Here is a 21,470-nt window from a genome sequence, read left to right on the forward strand (position 1 = left end):
TGGTGTCATTTCTAAGAGTGTATTACCAAATTCAAGGTTGTGAAGATTTACTGCATTTTCTACTAAGAATTTTATGTGTGTATCTCCTATACTTAGGTTTCTAATTCATTTTGAGTTAATTTTTGTATGTGATGTGAGGTTGGGGTCCAGCTTTATACTTTTGCATATGGACATTCAGTTGTCCCAGGACCATTTTTTGAAAATTATTTTTTTCTTCCATTGAATAGGTTTGGCACCCTTGTCAAAGATCAATTCTGTTCCATTGGTCCATGTATCTACCCTTTTAGCAGTACCACACTGCTTTGATTATGGTAGCTTTATAGTCAGTCAGTCAGTCAGTCCTTCAACTTTGTTCTCATTTTCAAGATTGTTTTATTGGGGGGGCACTTTGGCTCCCTTATAATTTTATATGAATTAATTTGAGGATAGGCTTTAAACATGTCTGCAAAGAAGGCTGAATTTTATTTATTTATTATTTTTGACTGTGCTAGGTCTTTGCTGCTGCACTGGCTTTTCTCTAGTTGCTGACAGTGGGGGCTACTCTCTGTGTGTGGGGGCTTCTCGTTGCAGAGCCTGGGCTCTGGGGCATACAGGCTTCAGTAGGGACTGCACATGGCCTAGTAGTTGTGGCTCCCGGGCAGGAGAGCACAAGCTTAATAGTTGTGGCACGTGGACTTAGGTGCTCTGCGGCATATTTCTTTCAGTAATGTTTTAAATTTTCAGTGGACAAGTTAAATTTATTCTTAGGTATTTTCCTAGCATCTGTAAGATGCTATTTTAAATGGAATTGCTTTCTTAATTTTCTTTTTGATTTGTTCATTGTTGGTGTATAAAAACTCAACTGATTTTTATTTGTTGATGATGTACCCTGCAACTTTGCACAGTTGAAAGCTGAGAACTCTGATAGCTTTCTTGTGGATTCTTTGGTTTTTCTACATGTGAGATCATGTCATCTGCAAATAGAGAGTTTACTTCTTCGTTGCCAGTTTAGATGCTTTTGTTTTTTTTCTCTTATATGATTTCTCTAGTTAGAACTTCCAGCACGGGGTTGAAGAGCTGTAGTGAAAGTGGGCAGCTCTGTCCTCTTCGTATCCTTCAGTCTCTCACCACTGAGTATAATTTTAGCTCTGCATTTTTCATAAATACTCTTTATCATGGCAAGGAGTTCTATTCATAGTTTTATGAGTGATGATCTGGATTTTAAATTTTATTATATTTTATTTAGATTACATTTGAATTTAATCACCTGTGACTATTGATATTTTATGCAGTTTTAGATCTTTACAAGTCATCTTCCCATTCTGCTTTTTCTCTCTCTCTTTTTTTCCTCTGTGATTAGTCTTCTTGATAGAATTTTCTTTTTAGGTCACATGGCTTGCAGGATCTTAGTTCCCCAACTATAGTGGATCAAACTCAGGCCCCAGCAGTGAAAGTGCAAGTCCTAACCACTGGATTCCAGGGAGTTCCCAAGATTCCTTTGTTATTAGTTGTTAATAATCCTTAGCATTTCCCTAAAGAGATAAGAAACACTAATTTTTGTCTTAAAGCTAATCATTTTAAGAATGGAGCCCTTCCTCATTAGTCTAGTTGACTAGGTATATATATATATATATATATATATATATATATATATATATCGCATGAACACACCTGAGAGGACTTTATATTAGAAGAGAGTGAGGACACAGAATGTGTTCTTCAGGTATAGTGCTAACTTATTTCAAAAGCCACTGGCTCTGAAAAGAGTAAGCCAGTTAGGAAATGTTACTACTAATGTTTAACAGTCTGCAGCCTAAGGAAAAGATTAGAGTTTCATAGACCTATAACCTGTCAAATACTGTTTTCCCTTCCAGAAGTCTCAGCCTTGGCTCACTGTTGTTTTCCTTTTCTAGGTAATCAAATGAATTTCCTTCGTGTGTAAAACTTTTCTTTCCTTCTTTCATCTTTATAGAAATGGTACTCTTAAGACATTAAGGAAGATAATGGGGTTTTTGCCATCAGCTTGCTGCCCTACTCCATAATGAATTTTCTCTGTATTAAATTTGCTCCTTAATTCTAGTTCATTTATTTCTTCTTTTGATTTTTTTTCAAACATTTTATGAACTACTTCAGACATACAAAAAGACGAGGAATAATAAATGAACATCTGTGTAATATGTAGCCCAGATTACAAGATAAAATACTGCTAGCAGAGCCAAAACTTCTGGTATATCCCTTCCTGTCACATCTACCCCTCTCTTTCAGATGTTGGTTTCAAACAGCTTCTCATTAAAAACAACAACAACAGTTTTCCTTCAGACACTAAAAGCAAGTATCCTAATGTTGAAGAAGAAAAATATTAGGTTACTTCTTGCCTTTTCTTCTCTAACTTGAGATTATATTCCCCCATTTGAAAAGGCTGGAATTCTCAGGTTTCTCCACAAACCTAAAGCACCTTAAGAAATCTTCCTTGTATGACAGTGAAAATGACTATTTGATGACTGAGAAGAGAAGGAAGTAGGCTAAGTCCCATTCTAGTCCATCCTGTCCGTCACCAGAAGAATTTCCACAGGCCAGTGTTCCACCTTTGCCTCATGGATTTTTTTTTAAAGTGCTGCTCATAAGCGGTATCAAAATAGATAAATTAAAAGGACCATTTGTAGAACCTGAGACTACGGCTGCTTAAGAGCAGCAGTTTTAAAAAAATCCACATGGCAAAGGTGGAATACTGGCCTGTGGAAATTCTTTTGGTGACGGACAGGATGGACTAGAATGGGACTTGGCCTAACTCTCAGTATCTTCAACTCTCTGGCCTACCGAAATCTCCTGGGAGTTGGCTGGAACACTTACAAGTGAGTAGATTATCTCTCTTTTACTTTCTTCCAAATAACCCATTACCCTTGGGTTTTTTCCCTCACCTACTCATTCTGGCTACCTCTTACTTTTGTTACAGAGGACCTAAAGAGTAACCTTAGGCCTAAGTTGTTTAAGGAAGATTCAGGAGATTTATAATTAAAATTTTGACATTGTGATTATTACAATTTAATTTTATTTATTTTTATTACAATTTTATAACACATTTTTAACTACCAGTAAAATAATCTGCTATCTAGGGAAAAACGGGGTTAAACGTGGTAAGAAGGATGGCTTGCTGTGGAAATAACTAATATTTCATAATGTGGTAAGTTTTGCTTTGCTCTGCTTATATAGTTACTTGAAGTTCCTTCTGGCCTTAACTGCCTGGACAAATTATAGTGGCCTTACAGTAGCTGGTATTATTGGAAGACTGACCTGTATTTCAATGGATTTGCCAGCTCTTGGAGAACCAATGGTGATTTCTTCTGAAGTTTGCAGCTTTGACTTTCTTGATGCAAGTGCTTTTAGCTACTAAGTAGGTTTTTATTTTGCACTGTGTTTACTAATCTCCTAAGTATCGACTGTCATGCTCTACCAACTCTGTTTATCTGTACCCCTTATATGCTGTCATCGCACTGTATTTGTGTACTCTTTATAGTGTAAGCATTTAAGATGAGCGTTTGCATATGAAATGAAGCAACTTTTCTTAACTTTTTTTGTATATATATAGACTTCCCACTAGAGTAGTCATTCTAGATTTTTGAGGGCAAGACAGAGGGGTGGAGCTGCTTTGAAAAGTCTTATTACAGGAAGACCTTTCAAGTTAATATTTATTGAGCTATTCAGTGGAAGGTGCTAAAGATAAGATGGTACCTGTCCTCCAAACTAGAATGATCATACTTAGCAGAACGTGAGTTATAGGAGTCGTTTGAATGAATTGTCTGTTCTCTGCTTATAAAACAAGACAGAGTGATGCAGATACTATAATAGAGTATAAATAAGTTATGGAGAAGAAGCAGAGATTAATTCAAGCTCGAGATACCCAGGAAGACTTCATGGCAGAGTTCTTGTTTGAGCAGGTCTTTTGAAAAGTAAGTAAGGAGAGAAAAGGTTTGGTAGGAGGGGAGAATGGACGGTATTGCTGTTTGTGACTTAAAGTTGAGGATTCAGGGCTTTACTTTATTCTTCAGCCCTGAGATTGCTTTTTACTGGCTGAGGTGGGAAAAGGACATGGGGTCCCCCAGATCATGACCACTGTGACCAGTAGGAGTGGCTTACTTTTCAGGGTGAAGGTAAGACTCTTGAGAAACCCACAGCCCAGAGTCTTCCTCAGTGGGGGCATAAAACTTGACTCTTTAAAGTAGTTCAGTTTTTTCCCTCAGTATTGAAATTTTAGCCTCCAGAACTCATTGATTTTTTCCCCCTGCAAAGAATAAAATTCTCTCCTATTCTTTTTTTTCTAATTTAATTTTTATTTTATATTGGAGTATAGTTGATTTATAATGTTATTCTCTACTGTTCTTAGTTCAGAAGTAACTTCTGTGAGTGGGCTCCTCTGTCCATGGGATTCTCCAGGCAAGAATACTGGAGTGGGTAGCCATTCCCTCCTCCAGGGGACTTTCCTGACCCAGGGATCAAACCTGTGTCTCCTGCATTGCCGGCAGATTCTTTATCATCTGAGCCACCACAGAAGCCCTTCTGTGAGTGGACTTGATTTTAATTTATTTTTTTATAGAACATATTGTTTGGGTCTGGGATAGGGCTCTAAAAACTTTTACTTAAAGGGCCACCTGGTAAATATTTTAGGCTTTGGGAACCATACAGTTTCTGTTGTAACCACCCAGTTCTCCCACGTAAGGTGAAAGTAGCCATAGACAGTCCATAAACGAATGGGCAGGGTTGTGTTCCAGTGCAGCTTTATTTTCAAAACAGACAGCAGATTGAGGTTTGCTGACTCTTGTCTAGAATTTTCTTGCATTTAAGCCAATTTCATATCTGGAGGGGAGAAAAGAATAGGGCAAGTTATTATTGCGTAATCAATTCCTGTAACTCCGGCAACTATGGCTCACAGTGGCCATTATCTTTTACACTGTGCTGCCTTCATACTTCTATTCATAAACAGAAGTCTTTTCTTCCCTTCTCCCTCCTCTCCATCTTGCTGTACCTTCTGAAATATTTTGAGTGCTCAGCATGTAGCAGATGAGAGTCTGAGCACTGGGGACGAGTGGTGAACAGGCAGAATAGCCCCTCTCTCAGGTCAGTAGAGGTGACAGACAAGCAAACAAAGCAGCTATGGATTGTGAGGAGCTCAAGCGTTGTGCCGAGATGGAGGGTGACCAGGAAGGCAGTGCCTCTTCTGTAGCGTAGGGGAAGCTTCTCTGAGGAAGTGAAGGTTAAGCTAAGGCCCGAAGTTGAGAACGAGCTAATCCTGCAAAACCTGACAGGTTTTTTTATGACAAGAGTCAGGAGATCGTCATCCTCTCTTCCTTTTCCCTCTGAATGTCAGTATAGACATGGATAACATTCAAGTTTCCATAAAAAAAATACTGAGAGCTATTTTACAAGATTTTTTTTTCTCCTTTTAGCTTTTTAGGCAAGGCTAAAAGCAGAATAAGTGGAAAGTTTCTGATTTCTGGTCAGTACATGCACATGCATAGTGAGTATGCATAGAAGAGTTGGCGACACAGTAAAGGCTTGGGTGTTGTGGCCTATTATGAAGAGCTCTGGTGGGGTGTGAGGTTTGTCAGCGCATTTATATAAGGTCAAGCCTTACGTCCTGTGTTACTGCCGCACTGCTGAAGGACCTGTGCTGCAGTGGGGTGGTGGGGCCCTCTGCTGGCCACTGTCGCTCACAGACGACTGCCTGCCGCAGCCAGGAGAGGTTCTCGGGAGGGCATCCCAACTGGTTAGGCCCTAGGACCTTTGCAGGTCATGCAGCCTGTCATGTTACAGGCGCCCTGGGTCACACCTTGGAGGAGTGTTCACAGGTAGGCTTGTGTATATCCCTAACTCCTGTGCTCTCTGCTGCTTTCTTCTCTGTGACCCTCTGCTGACTCGTGTTCTTTGCTTGACTGGCTCCTGGTGCTTCGGTGGAAGGGAAGGAGGTAGGTGTGGGCTGAGCGTATGGACTGAGTGCTGCTTTTATGTTCTCACCTGCTGTCTTTGGCAGCTAAGTACCCAGCCACAGCTGCTTAACTCTACTGACAGGGGATGTTGACAGATGCACAAAATAAATATAAGTCGGGTATGTGTGTGGTAGCTTATGAAACTTTGTACAGGAGGAGCATGTTCCACTTGAAGTGACCGTCCTGCAGAAACCTTGACCTAGATGAATTCACCATTTTGGCTTGGTTTGGGGTTTTAAGTTTTTGTTATTGGGGTATTTTGTTTGTTTGTTTTGTTTGCTTTTCATTTTTATTTTGTCCCAACATTTTCCTTTATAGTCCACCATTAGATATTGATCAGTTGAAGCTCATTTTAAGACTCGTTGGAACCCCAGGGGCTGAGCTTTTGAAGAAAATCTCCTCAGAGTCTGTGAGTTGATGCCTTGATTGTAATTATCTGCCCTGCTGGGAGCCTCTGCCACTTCCCTTCTGTCAGTCTGTACTTTGACCTGGGTATGTTTGTAAGCACATGTGCCCTTTGTGTGCTGACTCCAGGGTGAGGTGTGTGTGTACGTGTACCTGCCTGCTCACATGCATGAGTGTGTTTTGTTTTCTCTCTCTCTGGGTACAGTACTAGAGCATGGGAGCTTGTGTTGGGCGGTACGATCACAGTAAGTGAGATCTGAGATTCTAATTCATTCCAGGAGATGGAAAATTTGTTGTCTCCATTCTCCAGCCCTGACATCATCTTTCTCAAAGTTTCACTCAAGGGCTCCTTTCACTTTTTTGGTTAGTATTTATCCTCAAAGCATGAGCTTTACCGTATATCAGTCTAGCTTTATCACGAAAAGAATGAAGAGTGCGTTGCCTGCACTCTCTTGCCCTTTTCCAGAAGTTACTTGCTTTTTATTGCTTTAGAATAGACAACGTGTACATCCTGTGTGAGGTGTCTGTCCTCCACAGGGGTCTGTGTCTACCCCGTCTCCAGACCATCAGAGGTAACATCCCCACTCCTGACACCTCGGATCCACAGGATGAGGGTTGTAAATCCTTCTCCCACAGCCTGCCTTTGTAATTACAAGTTTGAGTACCCTGAGAAAAAGCTTTGGAGCTAATGCCTTCCTGCTTCTAAGGAGGCATTTAGAGGGAAGCCATGGGAATGTGACTCTGGCTTACTTTGGCTCCTACTGTTGGTCATTTTCTTGGGCCACAGACGTGAGAGAAATGAGGAAAGCCCAGTCTTTCTCCCGTTGCCCATCTGTCTGCTGCCAGGCAGTTGGATAAAAGGGAAAAAGAGCTGTGAGGCCAGGTTACGGTGCTGCCTTCTGGGTTCTCCTCCCAGCGTTTCTGACTGAAGGATTCCTTTGCCCTGTTGGAAAGCCTGCTGGGTAGCCAGAGGCAGGCTTTTCATTTGTTTAACTGATTTAAGATGAGGAAGCCAAAACACAGGGAGACTGGGACTTGCCCAAGTCATGCACCGCGTCACTTGGCAGAGCCGAGTTTACACCCCAGATGTTCTGATAGCATGTCCTAGACTTTAATCTCATGCGATTGCACACTGTTTTGAAAGTCATTGTCAGAGTTATTGACCAGAGTGTCAGCCAGAAGGAGTGTTTTCTTTTTGCTTTTTGAAATGCAGGAGCTGGATTGGAATGAATCAAAGAAGAGATGAGATGATGCTTAGAGAGGATGGTGCCTTTTGTTTTAAATGCCTTTGCTTAGAAAGATTGTCTAATAGGACATGGGGGCAAGGGAGTAGGGTTAGGGAGGAGCTCAGTTTATTACTGAATAGCCTCATGAGATGGAGATAGCAAATGCATCCTCTGTCTGGGGATGGCCACTGGCAGCTCTTTCTCAGTCTTCTCACCCACCCTTAGCCATCTGCCCTATAGATATGTGCTGTTAGTCAGAAGAAAAAGGGTGGGTATAAAATGATAATATTTACCTGTTGTAATCCTTTTTTTTTTTTTTTTCTGATAGTGGAGTGCAGTTTATTACACCGGCGGGCCCAAGGCAGAGTCTCCTCTTAGCCAAGGACCCCGACCAGCATTTGTGAAAATCTTTTATACCCCATGTGTATGCGTCCAAACCCACTACCCCAATTCCCTTGAGACTTACATAAACAAAGGAAGGGTAAATACAACTACAGTAACCCCATCATTCACGTGTTATGTGTTCAAACAGTCAATAATCAATAAGCCCACAGTTACATTCCAAATAGTTAATAACCAATAAGCCTGTGCTCACATTCTGATAGATAGTGTCCAGATGCAGGGGTGTGTAATCCTTTTTTTAACTGCCTGCCCTAATAATGAAATGTATTTATATGAAATAGAGTGCATCATACATTTCAACATCTCTCGCATAGAGTTGAGCTTAATAAAATTGAGTATCAGAATACAGAAGTTAAATAACATTGCACTGAGTATAGGAATAAGAAAATGTGTTTTTTTCCCTTACGGTGAGTGCACAAAAACTAAACATTGAAAAGAGTAGACAAGATTAATTTGATGTTAGTAATACTGCTCAAGTACCAGTTTTATCTTAGAAGCATGTGATGTGTGAAACATGATGTCTAAATAGCAAAGCCAAGTGAGTAAAATTGTTTAAAGCTTTTCAACATGAAAAGAAAAACGTATTAGTGAAGGAATGTAGTAAACTGAAAAAGCCAATAGCTATTTTCCTTACTCCTGAAAAGTAGTGAAGTGATGCCATTATTATTGATTGATGGAATTCAGTCAATAAATACAAGAACATTCTGAGTAAGAGAGTATAGTAATAGTTGGACTGACTGAGAATAAATTAGAATGTGCTGTGAGAAAGAGGGTAAATGAGTCATGATGGATGTCCAGAGAATATTTTTTGGTTGGTGACCCAACACCTATAGTAATCAGTGAAAGGACAAAAATAAAAAATAAATCATGTGAAGAAAACAAAAGCCCTTTCACTGACTCACTCTCCAAATTTTTGCTGAAAATATTTCCTTCCTGAACTCCTGACAAAAAGGGGATATAATAACCTATTTGACTAAAGAAGATAAAAAAAAAAAAAAACCAAAAACACGGAAATGTACAGACCAAGTTATCGTTCACAGAAAAGAAGAGAAAGGTGGCAGGATTTCAACATTTTAAAACCCAGCTGATACTACTATTGCTGGCTTAGTTAGTGACCCCCTTTTGTTTCTTTCTCTTAGCATGCAGAGCACTGTTTGTTATGTAATTTGTTTAGAGGTAAACCTGAATTTATTGAGAATGTTAGAAGAACTTCACACCATCTTTTGGATTTGCTGGCCTGTCTTTGGGCCAGGGAGCATGAGAGGCAGGGTGGAGCCATGGCTCCAGCTCTTTCCTAACAGCCAGCCTTAAACATGTGTTTGTAGTAATCTGACCACTAAGGAATTTAAGTTCTGAGGATGAGCTCAACTGGAAAGATCATTGAGAGAAGCCACAAAGAAGTGAAATTATTTGATTACGGTACTTACTGAAAATGGTGCTAGAGAAGGAGGGAATTAATAAATACCAAGAAAGGGGATATGAAAAGGTTTTTATTGTGCTGAGGATTTAAAAAAATCCCACCACTCTGCTTTAACAGCAATCCATGATAAACTAACAGTTCCTGTGCTTGTGTTAAAATTGATGGGCCAGCTAAAAGAGAGAAGGTGAGAGTGCAGTGTGCCTATGTCCGCATGCATTGGGAAAACCTCAGAGTTGTGCCTTTGTCAGATCAGATACTCAGAGTGTTTTGCCAGCTTCCTCCCGGATGTTTTTCAAGCGAAGTCAGTCTGTTCACCTGTTAAAGAGACTTGTGGGAGAAATCATTGTGGCATGCTGTAATACCGTCAGCAGCTGTGACTTCTGTTTTATCTCTGCTGTTAGCTTCTCATTTTTCCCCCACTTCCCCTTCACTTACACTGTGTGTTTGTGGCATGTATTTTAAATGTATCACTAACTACTGTCTTTAAAGCTTGGCCTTGCGTGTCAACACATATACCACCTTGGTCTTACATTAAGGAGGGGTGGTATTTTAGAGAATCACCAGAACCTGTGCCACAGAAATTTAACCTGTACCTGAAATGGTTACATTGGACATTTTATTTTGTGTGAAGTTGGATCAAAATGTTCTGAATCCTCTTCATTTACCCCACAAGCAAACAGGTTGTGGCCATCAGTACTTGGAAACAGTTCTCTGGCTGGCATCCCGGGTCAAGGGGCAGTCTCTTTCCAGGGAGCGTAAATATTTCATGTTAAAGATCATGCTAAAACCAAAAAAAAGTTTTTCTTCTCCACTTGGCCCATCACTGGCTCCATGGCTACTAACTCTCATGCCATTCACAGATGCATGCTTTCACATGCAGCCTTGGGCCCTGACCTGGGGTGGGTGGGGTGGGTGGGAGTAGATTTTTTGTTTGGGGGTGGCTTTTTGGCCTTTTCTAAAACTTTTTGAGTTGAAAGTTATTTTTTGCACTGTATGCTTAACAATGCCCTTGACTAGGCATCTTAAGATATTAACCAGCTTCAACAGATTATGCGTCTGACGGGGACTCCCCCTGCTTATCTCATTAACAGGATGCCAAGCCATGAGGTGAGAACAAATTGACTGTTGAGGAGTATCTAATTCAGAAGGCCACATTCGCATTTTATTGCCACTGTATAACCAACACAGATTGTAACGTCACTGAATGTTTGCATGCGCCTCTAGGGCGACTAAGGCAATGACTGTCTATGTGCTATTACAAGACTTGACGTTTGGGATTAAAATGTCACCCAGTCCTGTGAATGGAGAATATGATTTATAGGCTTGTACATAGAAAATGATGTTATTTATGAATTTAGTGCTCAAGAGGAGGTTTGTGTTTTCCTAGGGTCCTATGCCTACAGTCAGGGTATGCTACCATCGAATAATTTTTAATTTGACGTGTATTAACTGAAGGCCATTAGCACATTTTCCTATTTATCCATTTTCTTAATGACCAAAACAAGAGCCTTTATTTAAAAACACCTATAAAATAACTAATGCTGAAAAGTTCTGTATTTAAAATAAAATATGCAAATAATGTAGAAAACTAGGAACACTTAGAGAGGGTTAGGTGCCTTTTTTTTTTTTTAACCAATGCTTGACTACTTAACCTGTCTACTTCTACCATCAGAGGTGATTGGGGCACTTCTTTGTAAGATGTCCTTAATCTTTTTGGGAATCAGGTTAGCCACATGGCTTTATTCAGGTAGTCTTTTCATTTATCTTATTAGAGGTAAGACTGTTCTCTGTATGACATGGTCTCTCTCACCTCTGTTTTCCCTTTCTTCTCTTATCTACATGCTCACGTAGGAAGGGATAACAGGCTTGTCAATAATTCAATTCCTAGAGCTTTCTTTTCAAATTGAAAAGATTCTCAGCTGCTTCTCAAAGTGGGCCTCTCCTGTTTGCTCTGCATACAGTGTTTAAGAAGGTGACGTTATTAAGAGGAACAAACTACTGTGTATAAAAGAAAGCTATAAGGATAGGAAATATAGCATAACTCTACATGGAATATAATTTCTAGGAAGTTTGAATCACTGTTATAGACCTTAAACTAGTATTACATATATTAATATTAGTGATCTAATTTTTATATATATGTAAATTTTTAAAAATTTAAAAAGGTGAAGTTGCCCTAGCAGCTAGAATTTTTTCTGATCTTTTTATGTGTGTGTATATTTTTGCCTTTATTTAGAGCTATCAGCCCTTGAGAGTATTTTAGCACCTTGAGTTCCTTAGAATAAAGTCCAGAAATTATCAAGTTGAAACATCCTTAGAAAATGAGAGCAGGCTTTCCTTTCTGAAGGCAACTGTGATAACAGCTGATGTTTATTTGAGCTCTCCCTCTGAACCCAAGTATGGTGCTAAGGAGGGTATTGGTTTGTTATCACAAGTCCTCTCTCCTGCCCTTTGAGGTTGGCACTGTTGTTAATCCCACTTTATAGATGAAGAGCTCAAGACTTAAAAGAGAGTAATTCAAGCCTGTCCCACCCCAAGAACCAAACATTATAAAATCTGAATTTGTATATAAATGTTCTTTTGTGTCAAAATTTTAGTTGGAAGCTCTCTCACTAGTTTTATCTTGCTTGAGTATCACGATAACCATATGATATAGGCAAGCCAAATACTAATATCTAATAGTAATATTAATATTTTAAAGATGAGGTCATTGATACACTAGTTAAGACTTGCCCAAGAAGATGTATCTTATAAGTGGTAGGGGAAAGATTTCTGCCTGAGCTGTGTAACTTATAATACACTATTCTTTATTATGTTTATTAAGTTGGTTTAGTATTTTTTTTAAATGTGTTTGAACCTCTTAGCATAATATAAAGCTTATGTTTATTTCCTTGTTACCAAAAATATTTTGTTAACAAGGTTTAATACTGACATCCTTTTAATATACTGAGAGTCCCTGATAAGATCAGTTCATCAAAAGATGGTTGATCTTAGACTTTGTTTGGGAATACTAAACCCTATGCCAACTTCAGCTAAGGAAGACTGTCTCAGGAAGGGCTACTTCTCAGGTATCTTGGCCTCATTGTTTTAAACTTCTGATCATGTGACCAGAATGCTAATGAATGGGAACTTAGCTGGTTAGCAATTTTGTTCACTTGAAATTTAACTGTGAGAGAGCAGGAATAAATAAAGATGATGATGGTAAATAAGAAGGTTAGGATGGCGGGAGAGAGAAGTCTGTGATGAATATCAACAACATTCATAAACATTGAAGCTAGCAGACTTTGTCAGTTAACACTTGCTCTATGACAGGACCAGGAATCTTTGAGAGCAGTAAAAATATTGAACAAAGCCATTTTGAAAACCCTTTGTTTTACAGGCAAGAAACTACATTCAGTCTTTGACGCAGATGCCGAAGATGAACTTTGCAAATGTATTTATTGGTGCCAATCCCTTGGGTAAGTTGACTGTATCCTCGTCTTGTGGATATTGAATTGGCTGTGACATAAGTTAGGGATCCTTTTGACTAAATATGTACTGTTAATTAAATCTCAGAAGGTGATAAATAATGCTATGTTATCCATGTTTGTACTGTCGGGTTGTTTATCTCATGACATGCTTATACATTTAAATTATGATCACAGAATTTGATGGGGGAAATAAGCGGGAACACTGAAGAAAGGAAAGAAAGTAATGGGAACGCTGGGAGAAGAGACGGAGGGACACAGAAGGAAGAGAAACAGAGGAAAGCCTGTAACTTGGTCATCACTGCTGCTCTTTTGCGGTGTCAGCACTGAGGCTGGAAACAACCAAAGCACAGAGTGTGGTTAGCGACCCCACCCTGGTGCACCCTGCAGTGTGGCCCACTCTGCCTGCAGCTCCCCGGTGCTACAGATCCTGTCATCCTCACGTCCTTTTCCCTTCCCCTGTCCTCTTTTGCCTTCAGACACCTAACCATTCTCTCTTCTTTGTGAAGCTTCGAAGAATGGCTCTGTCTTCCTTCCTGTCACCACCATTTCCAGGGGCTTTGGCAAAGGGACGGACCGTGGCAGCTGCAGGATGTGTGCCACCTTGGCTGAAAAGGAGTTGCTTTGTTCCTTAAAACTGGGGGCTGTTGTGTACTTCTTTTGGTCCCCAAAAGTGGCATTAGCCTGAGGTTCTAATCCCCTGACTCTAGGAAAAGATGGGGGACAGTGCTATCCAAAGAAAGGCAATGTCAAAGAACATTCAAACTACTGTATAGTTGAGCTCATTTCACATGCTAGCAAAGTTACGGTCAAAATCATTCAAGCTAGGCTTCAGCAGTACGTGAGCTAAGAACTTCTAGATGGACAAGCTGAGTTCAGAAAACACACAGAGGAACCCGAGATCAAATTGCCAACATTCATTGGACCATGGAGAAAGCAAGAGGATTCCAGAAAAACATGTACTTTCTACTTCATTGACTATGCTAAAGCCTCTTGGACTGTGTGGATCACAACAAACCATGGAAAATTCTTAAAGAGATGGGAATACCAGACCACCTTACCTGTCTCCTGAGAAACCTGTATGCGAGTCAGGAAGCAACAGTTAGAACCAGACATGGAACAAATGACTGGTTCAAAATTAGGGAGTATGACAATGCGGTATATTGTCACTCTGCTCATTTAATTACATGCAGAGTACATTATGCAAAATGCCAGGCTGGATGAGTCATAAGCTGGAATCAAAGATTGCCCAGAGAAATAATCAACAACCTCAGACAGGCAGATGTTGCCACTCTAATGGCAGAAAGTGAAGAGGAACTAAAGAGCCTCTTGATGAGGGTGAAAGAAGAGGGTGAAAAAGCTGGCTTGAAACTCAACATTCAAAAGACTAAGATCATGGCATCCTGTCCCATTACTTCCTGGCAGATAGGAGTGGAAACAGTGGCAGATTTTATTTTCTTGAGCTCCAAAATCACTGCAGACAGTGGCTGCAGCCATGAAATTAAAAGATGCTTACTCCTTAGAAGGACAGCTGTGGCAAACCTAGACACCATATTAAAAAGCAGAGATGTCACTTTGCCAACAAAGGTCCGTATAGTCAAAGCTATGGTTTTTCCAGTAGTCAAGTACGGATGTGAGAGTTGGACTATAAAGAAAGCTGAGCGCCAAAGAATTGATGCTTTTGAACTGTGGTATTGGAGAAGACTCTTGAGAGTCCCTTGGACTGCAAGGAGATCCAAGCAGTCCATCCTAAAGGAAATCAGTCCTGAATACTCATTGGAAGGACTGATGCTGAAGCTCCAATATTTTGGCCACCTGATGCAAAGAACCAACTCATATGGAAAAGCCCCTGATATTGGGACAGATTGAAGGCCAAAGGGAAAGGCAGCAGAGAATGAGATTGTTAGACAGCATCACTGACTGAATGGACATGAACTTGAGCAGACTCCAGGAGGTAGTGGAGGACAGAGGAGTCTGACCTGCTGCTGTCACAGTCGGACACAACTTAGGGGTTGAACAACAGAAAAATCAGACACGGCCCTCCCTATGACGAGAGTGGAGCAACGCTGTGATAATAATGATACGATCAACCTTCTTCTTTTTCTGAAGTTGTATCTTAGTAGTGTGTTTTTAAATCTCGGTTTCAGTCTTTCCTCTGCTTAAGGGTCCCAGCAGCTGTGCTTCAGGTTTAGTTTCATCCTTCTGAGAGCTGACGACAGCCTCTTCAGAAGTTGGAGTGAAGGCTAAGTGGCTTTACCTTTCTAAGTACTTCATCCACAGTGATTGCTTGAGAGCGGTTTAGTGTTGCTATGATAATTCTTACAATAGCAGAGATGCTCATGCTCTCTGAAGTGTTGAGCTTGTCGGCCTTGGAGATGGAGAATGTGTCAGGTCTCAGCTGGATCACGCTTACGTCTAAGAATAAATCCACGGACTCATCAGGGGTATTCAGAATTCTGCCAGGGTTGGTTTGGGTTTGCATCTGCCCTGGTTTGCTCTCACTGGCTTTGTATGATTTATTTATACTGTATTATCTAGTTCAAGGGTCTGTGAGAAGCTCTCTTTGAGTCATTAAGGACTGTAGGATATTAGGAAATTATGTTGTAAGCTGGTAGCTTCCTTGTCTTTAATTCTGTTATGAATTTTTTCATCGTCTCAGCTCATGTTTTAGACATGGCAGTGCTCACTGTTTGATTTCCTGATGGTTGGCTCAAAGCGATTTATTCATTCATTCTTCCAGGGAAGGGGGATATGTGTGTCTCGGCAGTTTATTGGGGTCACTTCCATCCTGATAAGCATCCCCCTTCTCTGGGATCGTGACATTTAATCATTCAAAAAAACTGGATACCACTTAGCACTGTAGACGGCAAGTGAGCTGAAGGAGGCTTTGGGCCACCTGCTGCCCAGCACTGCAGCTCTCAGTATTTACACAGATTCTGCCAGTCCACTGCCAGATGCTGACATCATATAAAGAGTCTCTTCTTACAGGCAGAACAAACTCGTGCCCAGCATGTTAACCCAGCAGGAATACACCAACAGTGTAACAGTTGACAGCCCTTTTTTGTCCGTCACTGACTTCATGTTTCACCATTATTCTCAAAACATGAAGTAAAACTTAAGTTGCTGTTTGATGCATGTGTATTTGTATCTTTCAGGATCTTAGAGGAATCTTTTTCTTAACCTTGATCTTATTTATCAAGGTGTTGTTTATAAGGACATAGTTCATTTTACCCTGGGGTGGCAAAGACTCTCGATCATATGATCGAGACAGCACCTGATGAGGTTATTGTTTCTAAGAAGAAAATATATGTCTAGGCAATTTTCTGAGTGCTTTAAGGTGTAAACTTATGAACTTGACACATAAATATTCCCTTTGTTACTGTATTCCTTGGAAACCCACATTTCTCTTTTGGAAGAAATTCAACTCTGGAATTGAGCCTGAAGGATGGGAGTCTTTTACAACCTCCAGTGTACGCAGTGTGGATCTCTTCAGGAAAAGGGACCCCCCCTCCCCCACCTGCCTTCACTACCCATCCCTGCGCCCTCCCACATTTAAAGAATAATCAATAATTTGCAAGGCCACAAATGCCTTTGCTTCACAAAAGTGATAACTGTGGTCATTTATTATTTGTCCTCCCAGGTGCTACCATTCTGAAACTCAAAACATCATCATTTATAAGAATTAGACGGGGGCAAAAACCCACGGTTCTGTGACCCCCCAGCTAATGAAATAGTTGCTGGGAAGGAAAATCAATGGATGCTGAAAGCTATAAGTGAAGAAACTGATACTCACCTAGTGCTGACAGGGTACTTGCTTAAAGCAAAAAAGAAACAGCTTAACCCAGTGATCAAATTTAGCGTCATTATTAATGGGACAGATGGCCCTAATGTGCCATAAGTACACAGCATCACCTATGAAATATTTTTGCCAAAAATGTTTAACCCGGTTCTTACCAAATTTTAGATTGACCAGGGTTTTCAGGAAATACAGGGGACAGAGGAAAACAAGGGTACGGATACATGATAGCACAGGACGGTTTTGTGGGGGAGTCTTTTCAGGTCAAAGTTACGAAAAATAAGGGTTAGAGGTGGGGGCGGTTATTCTAGAACTAGAAGAGACTAAGGAAACTCAACAAAATGAAATGCATGGGCCTTAATTGGATCCTGGTTTGAACAAGTTACTAGATATAAAAACCAACTTTAAGATAATTGAAGAAAACTTAACATGATCTGGATTTTAGGTGATGTTTGGGGATTATATATTTGTCAGATGTAATAACAGTTTTATGATTGTATAGGAAGCTATCTTTATGGTGGAATATTTAGAGGTAAAAGTGCATGTCTGTAATTTTATTTTAAAATGATTCAGCAAAATATGTATATATAGATAAAGATATAAAGTAAATAAGATATAAGTAATATATCTCAGAGCAGAAACTTCGGAGAATTCTTTGGGTATGAAGGATCGAAACTCTGTGTTTGCTTAATAAAGCATAAATTTTGGTAATGTGTTAAAAACTCTTCATTTTTCCTTCCCATCTGTGGTATTGACAGCTGTCGACCTGCTGGAGAAGATGCTTGTATTGGACTCAGATAAGAGAATTACAGCAGCACAAGCCCTTGCACATGCCTACTTTGCCCAGTACCACGATCCTGATGACGAACCAGTGGCTGATCCTTACGATCAGTCTTTTGAAAGCAGGGACCTCCTTATAGACGAATGGAAAAGTAAGTCATAGCAGGATGAACATCTAGCTTTTTGAGAACCTAGATTTAAAAATCTTTCCTAGGTGAGCCACTAACCAAAAGCTGTGAGGGTGGGGGTAGTTTTTTCTGGTTATATCCAACTCATTAAAACTTGCAGTGAGGGTCTCTTCCGTGGAATGAGTATGTTCCTCTGTTGTAGATGATGCCTGTCTGGACCTTTGAGATGCTTCTGTCTGGTCTGATTTTGTGCACAGCCCCTTACGTCTGCATAGAGCTTTGAGGTTCTCAGAATTTCTGCATTTATACCATCTCTTTGAGCTAAGTAGGGAATAGGGAATTTTTACAGCTTTACAAACAATAGAACTTTACAAACAATGAAGAACATTTATATCTTATCTCTTAGCTTAGACCTAGTTAAGGATACAGCCAGAAATGGAACCCAGGTCTCCTAGACCCAGTCTCATATTCTCTTCATAAAACACAAATCCAGAACTTGAGTCAAATCCCAAAGCCAGGATAATCTTGCTGTAGCATATGGGGGAATTCCCTTATGGCTTACCTGGTAAAAGATCCGCCTGCAATGCGGGAGATGTGGGTTCAGTCCCTGGGTTGGGAAGATCCCCTGGAGAAGGGAAAGGAAAAAAAAAAAAAAAACCCACTCCACTATTCTGGCCTGGAGAATATCATGGACTGTATAGTCCATGGGGTCGAAAAGAGTCAGACACGACTGAACGACTTTCACTTTCACATTGTTAGTACATTTCCCAAATAATTGGTTTGCTACTTTTAAGCATCTTCTCCAGAGAGCTTTAAAGAGGAGGCACCGATGACACAAAAAATAGTTCTTTTATACGCATCCTTGAACTTTTGGGTCATCACACGTTCACAAAAAGCAGTGAGGCCCGTTGAACCAGTAGCCTGGACAGGGAGGGGAGGGTCTTGAGCTTAGAAGTTAGGGTGGCTTCCCAGCAAAGTGAATGTCTGAACTCTCACATCCTCCTTTTCCTTCCTGGTTTCTAGGCCTGACCTATGATGAAGTCATCAGCTTCGTGCCGCCACCCCTTGACCAAGAAGAGATGGAGTCTTGAGTGTCTGGTTTCTATTCTGTTGATCCCACTTCACTGTGAGGGGAAGGCCTTTTCATGAGAACTCTCAAAATATCATTCAAGTGCCTCTTGTCGCAAAGATTTCCTCCATGGTGGAAGGGGTGTGTGTGTGTGCGCGCATGTGTGCGTGTGTGTGTGTGTGTCTGACTTTGTGGGAGGGTAAAACATGATGAACAAACTATCACAGTGACTCTATGTGGAGTGACAGATGCTCCGTGGCAGCCTCTGCTTGCTCTTGTTCGTGAGAGGCCGCGAAGCAGGCAAGAGCTGCCACCTTGTATGGTTTGTTAAAAGCAAAGTAAAAAAATATTAAACATCCCAGACCCCAGTCATGCTTTTGCCATCTTGGCCTCTCCTGTGGCCCCGCCTTGATGCTGAGGGTTGGGTTTGACCATATCCCACGGTGGCACAGAGAGAAGGCTCACACCTCCTGGCTGCTTCACATGGGGAGCCGTCCCTCATTCTGTGCCAGCCAAAAAGGACCAGCTGGCTTCTGTGCACTAAGTCTGTGACTAACTTGCTTAGTGTGGTTCTCGGAACTCAGCAGGTATACCTGAAACCATTAAATATGTTTGTGCCTTAAAAGGAGAGAAGAAAGTGTGGTTAAGAGAGTGCAGCAGATGAAGCTCCGAGCCAGGCAAGCAGTCAGGCTGTCGGACGGCCACTTGTGAACCCCGAGGAGCCAGGGCGCCTTCGGAGGCACCACGTGTGCATGTGTGGGCATGCGTGTACGTCCTTCCCTCTCCTCCTCCCTCACCCGCCCCACCTTCAGTGCAGAGGTCGCTTCAGTACTGGCCCCAGTAGTCAGAGCTGGTTCCTGCTGTCAGTGTCCCTGCTGTGTGCCCTCTATTCCTAGCAGAGTGATGATCTGTTTTGCACGTCTTGCTATTTGAGCATGCACGGCTGCTTGTCCTCTTCTCTTCGGGAGGCCCTGGTGCCAGGCGGGTTTGCCAGTGAAGACCTTATGGGTAGTTCAGGACCCGTGTCACCTCGGCTGATGCTAAGGGCAGGTGACGTCATCCTCTCTTCAGCCCCCAGTACTATTTTGTGTTGAACACAAGTGATAACTCCAGGTGCTTTTGATGTGAAAACTATGAAGAAATGGAACAGATGGATGTATAGCATTTCCATTCTTGCCATCTGGTTTTCAACAAACTATTTTGGGGGAGCCGTCAACCAGGAAAGATCAGGGTTTGTCCCAGGAATATCTTAGACTTTGGAAAACAAGTCATTCTCTTCACTCCCAGTAACCAATGCTAAGACATGCTGAAAATCAAAGTGAAAAATAAAAGCTCATGAGGCCAGAAACTCCTTTTGCTATCTTTGTCTAAATATGATTATTTTTTAAAAAGTGATGAGGTATCTTTTCCACCCTTCTTTGGAAAAGGGTCTTCTTGGCAGCTTAACATTGACTTCCTGGTCTTGGTTTGGGGAGAAATAAATTTTGTTTCAGAATTTTCTATATGGCAGGAATCCTTTGAGAATGTGATTCCTTTTGATGGGGAGAAAGGGCAAATTATTTTAATATTTTGTATTTTCAACTTTATAAAGATGAAATATCCTCAGGGGTGGAGAAGAGTTGTTTTCATAATTTTCTGAATTTCAGGCATCTTGTGATACATAAGGGCCCATATATTTAAACCTTTTGTGAAAGAAAAAAGTGTAGATCCACTTCCAGTGTTGGCTGTGTGACAGAATCTCATATTCGGGCCAAGATGTTTCCATTTCTCTGTCACGGTGCAGCACTACCTGCACTCCAGAGGGACAGGGTAGGACCCACAAGTCAACTGGAGCAAGAAGGAAGGAGGCAGCTGATGGTGATCACACCTCACCCAAGATCTGCCCCCTCTTTAAAGGAAAATGAACGCAAAGTCCTCATCTCCTTTATATGCAGTTCAAATCCTCATGATCCACAGCAAGATGAATTTTATCAGCCATGTTTTGTTGTAAATGCTAGTGTGATTTCCTACAGAAATACTGCTCTGAATACTTTTTTTCATAAAGGTCTTTGCACATGAGACCATATACATGTTAAGAGGCTGAATGTGCCAGGAGCCCGGACTCAGCTGGAGGAGCCTGTGGAAGAAGAGCTCCTTGGTTTCTGAGCGCAATGCTCCCATCTCCTGATTTCTCTGAACAGGAAACAAAAGAGAGAATGAAGGAAAATGCCGTCTTATTTGTATTCATGAACTTGACTGTAATCAGTTATGCCATATAGGATGTCATACAATACCACTGGTTAAAATAAAGCCTATTTTTCAAATTTAGTGAGTTGCTCAAATTTATTATATTTTCCTCTTGATTGTTTTTGTTCAATGCACAATATAGCATTATATCAGTGGTCTTTCAGCTGCTGCCTGGCATATGTTTCTGACAGATCTTAATATGACTCCTCTAAAATGTAGAAGACATTTATAGAGCTCCTTGTGCAGTTTATGATGAAGCAGATCAGAGTCTTCAATGTGGGTGGGAAAAGCAAAGGACAAATAAACAAGATATCACACTACAGTCTACACTTGGGTGTCAGAGTGGCCTCGGACAGAGGTCAGCATACTGGGGCCCAGGGACCAAATCCAGTCTACCTACCACCTGTTTGTGTAGCCCACTAAAAGCGGGCTCTTTACAATTTTAAATGGTTGAAGTCAAAAGAAGAAACGATATTTTTGTAGCATGTGAAAAATAATGTAAAACTCAAATTCCAGTGTCCATAAATAAAGCTGTATCAGAACACAACCACACATTTGTTTATGTATTGTCTGCGGCTGCTTTTGAAGAGT

The 21,470-nt window shown here is 40.9% G+C and overlaps 1 protein-coding gene across 3 annotated transcripts in view; it reads left to right on the forward strand.

The window, feature by feature from the left end:
- Positions 1-20,960, forward strand: part of MAPK14 (mitogen-activated protein kinase 14) — a 74,290-nt gene extending 53,330 nt beyond the window's left edge. The window contains exons 9-12 of one of the 3 annotated variants that reach the window (XM_061146537.1): positions 10,441-10,520; positions 12,793-12,871; positions 17,435-17,608; positions 18,608-20,960. In XM_061146537.1, the coding sequence (XP_061002520.1) occupies positions 10,441-10,520; positions 12,793-12,871; positions 17,435-17,608; positions 18,608-18,675 (401 nt within the window). In that variant the 3' untranslated portion in view covers positions 18,676-20,960. Of the gene's footprint in view, positions 1-6,289; positions 6,370-10,440; positions 10,521-12,792; positions 12,872-17,434; positions 17,609-18,607 lie in introns of those variants that run through there. The other 2 variants (XM_061146535.1, XM_061146538.1) reach the window with 2 other exon arrangements.
- Positions 20,961-21,470: the final 510 nt, after the last annotated feature.

The sequence above is a fragment of the Dama dama genome, chromosome 7, assembly GCF_033118175.1.
Source record: "Dama dama isolate Ldn47 chromosome 7, ASM3311817v1, whole genome shotgun sequence".
NCBI lineage: Eukaryota > Metazoa > Chordata > Mammalia > Artiodactyla > Cervidae > Dama > Dama dama.